Here is a 2,094-nt window from a genome sequence, read left to right as displayed (position 1 = left end):
CTGATGACTTCAAGTAGCCAAGTACTCCTCCATTCCTCGATAGTTCCTTATCTTGAACAACCATACTCCGAAATGTCAAATACCAAGGAGTAAACAAGTCTGCACATTGAAGAAAACGAACACCATAAGCAGACTTACACTCACCCAACAAATGTGAAAGTACATTTGTGCCAAGTAAAATAGGTACCTTATGGTTGTACTTAGTATCAGGTACAACAAGAAGCAAACAAGAAGTGACACAATCACCAAGACCACAACCATCGGAACTGACTCCAACCTCAACAAAACCTATGTAAGGCAAAGAATCACCACCAGCATGTTCGATATTCAACATGCAACCCAAAGGCTCAATTGGTAAATGATTCAAGAAGGAATCATAAAAAGACTGAGACACAAGAGACACTGTCGCTCCAGTGTCAAGTAAAGCTCTGGTTGTGACACCCTCAACTTGTAGCTTGACCTCATTAGAATGACCCACAAGCTTTTCCATGACATGTCGTCCTCTGGGGCGTAGATCTTGACCTAGGAGTGCCCCCTGCCCATAGGCCTGTTGGAGTTTAAAGGTCTCCGGCGATGATCCTGTCGGACACGACAACCATATGAAAGATGACCAGGATAACCACAATTCCAACAAACAGGGAATGGTCGTTGCTGTGTACTCTCTTGAGATGGAGGAATATCTGATCCAGAAGCACTCTCAGACTGATTCACTGACGCTGATGTGTCCTGTGTGGAACCATAAGCACCTCGATATCCTGATCTACCACGACCTCTAGCCCTAACATCTGGTTGCCCTGACTGAAGCTGATTGATCTGTGTCGTCATTTGAGTTTGATGATCCTTTATGCCAGTAATCTCCGACTTCATTTGCTTCAACATATCTTTAAGTTCAGAATAGTGGTCAGGCTCTGTTGTCTTCTCAGAAGACGCTTGCTTCACTATGGCTTGCTTCCCTTTATGTTGAGGAACAGTCCCACGATGCAAGTCGAACTCCAACTCTCTTAGGCATAGACGAAGGTCATCAAAACTCTTGAGAGACTCATATTTGTAGCCTGCTAGTCCCTTAAGAGTAGGATTCAAGCCATCCCACAACCTTGACCTCAACATCTCATCTTGCTCGGCATGGGATATAGACTTCTGACAAACCAGCTGGTAGAGTAATCTCTCAAGCCGACAGCTCCAACCAGTAACATCTTCACCATCCTTTTGAGTGGCACTGTAAAACTCGGACATGAGTACAGAAATTCTCCGAAGTGTCCCAAAAGCACTCTTCAACTTGGATAGGATGTCTGTTATTGAAGCTTTGTGACCAAGCTTCATTGCTGAAAGAGCAGCTTCACCCTTGAGGGATTTCCGTATGGCTTGTAGAATCACCTCATTGCTGTGTGTTTTGGCCTCAATCAAGCAGTCGACCTCATATCGCCAAAGGTCATATTCACTATCCTTGCCTGGCTCCCCACTAAACACTGTAAGTTTAGGGAAGCTGTGATATGCGTGAGTACTGACAGTCTTCTGTTGTGTAGTACTACTAGTCGGAGCAACATCATTCACTGAAGCACTAGCTCCAAGATCAACTTCCTGTTTAATTATAACTTCCTGTTCTGAGACAGAAGTGATCCAGTCTTTGAAATCCTCCGCTGTATCAGCTTTAGGTTTCAATCCTGCCTTCTCAAAGGCAACAATCATCTTTTCCATTTCCTCTTTGCTGAGTTCCATTTTGTAGATTTACCAGTGAAATTACGAAGACAAACTCCTGTGTGAAAATGTAGCACAAAGTAGAAATGCACAAACAAACACAAAAATATGTTGAATGGTGAACAGCACAAACAACGGAGTTTGTGGTAGAAGTAAAGGGTAATAGACTAACAGCACAAACTAACTGTTTGTGTGCGAGGGAATATGTGGCAAGCTTACATGCTTGTAAGTGAGTGAAACATACACTAATACCACGTGGCAACTAATGACTAAGTACTAAACTAAGAATGAAACCTTAATTGAGTACTCAAACTAAACTAAGTAAGTACTTACATCTAAACTAAGTAAACTAAACTAAACTACCTGAAGTGCACATCACTAAACCAATTGAGATTAGGT

At 42.6% G+C, this 2,094-nt stretch overlaps 1 protein-coding gene across 1 annotated transcript; it reads right to left on the bottom strand.

Annotated features, from left to right (window-relative positions):
- Positions 1 to 522: 522 nt before the first annotated feature.
- On the bottom strand, positions 523 to 1,716 carry LOC139455156 (uncharacterized). Its single transcript, XM_071236708.1, has 2 exons — positions 1,543 to 1,716; positions 523 to 1,509 (listed from the first exon to the last, which is right to left on the bottom strand). The coding sequence occupies exons 1-2, from the start codon at positions 1,714 to 1,716 to the stop codon at positions 523 to 525; spliced, it is 1,161 nt and encodes a 386-aa protein (XP_071092809.1).
- Positions 1,717 to 2,094: the final 378 nt, after the last annotated feature.

This window comes from Haliotis cracherodii, unplaced genomic scaffold (genome assembly GCF_022045235.1).
Source record: "Haliotis cracherodii isolate W230 unplaced genomic scaffold, xgHalCrac1.p SCAF_11, whole genome shotgun sequence".
NCBI lineage: Eukaryota > Metazoa > Mollusca > Gastropoda > Lepetellida > Haliotidae > Haliotis > Haliotis cracherodii.
The sequence above is the reverse complement of the archived record's forward strand: the minus strand, read 5'-3'. Positions and strand labels throughout refer to the sequence as shown.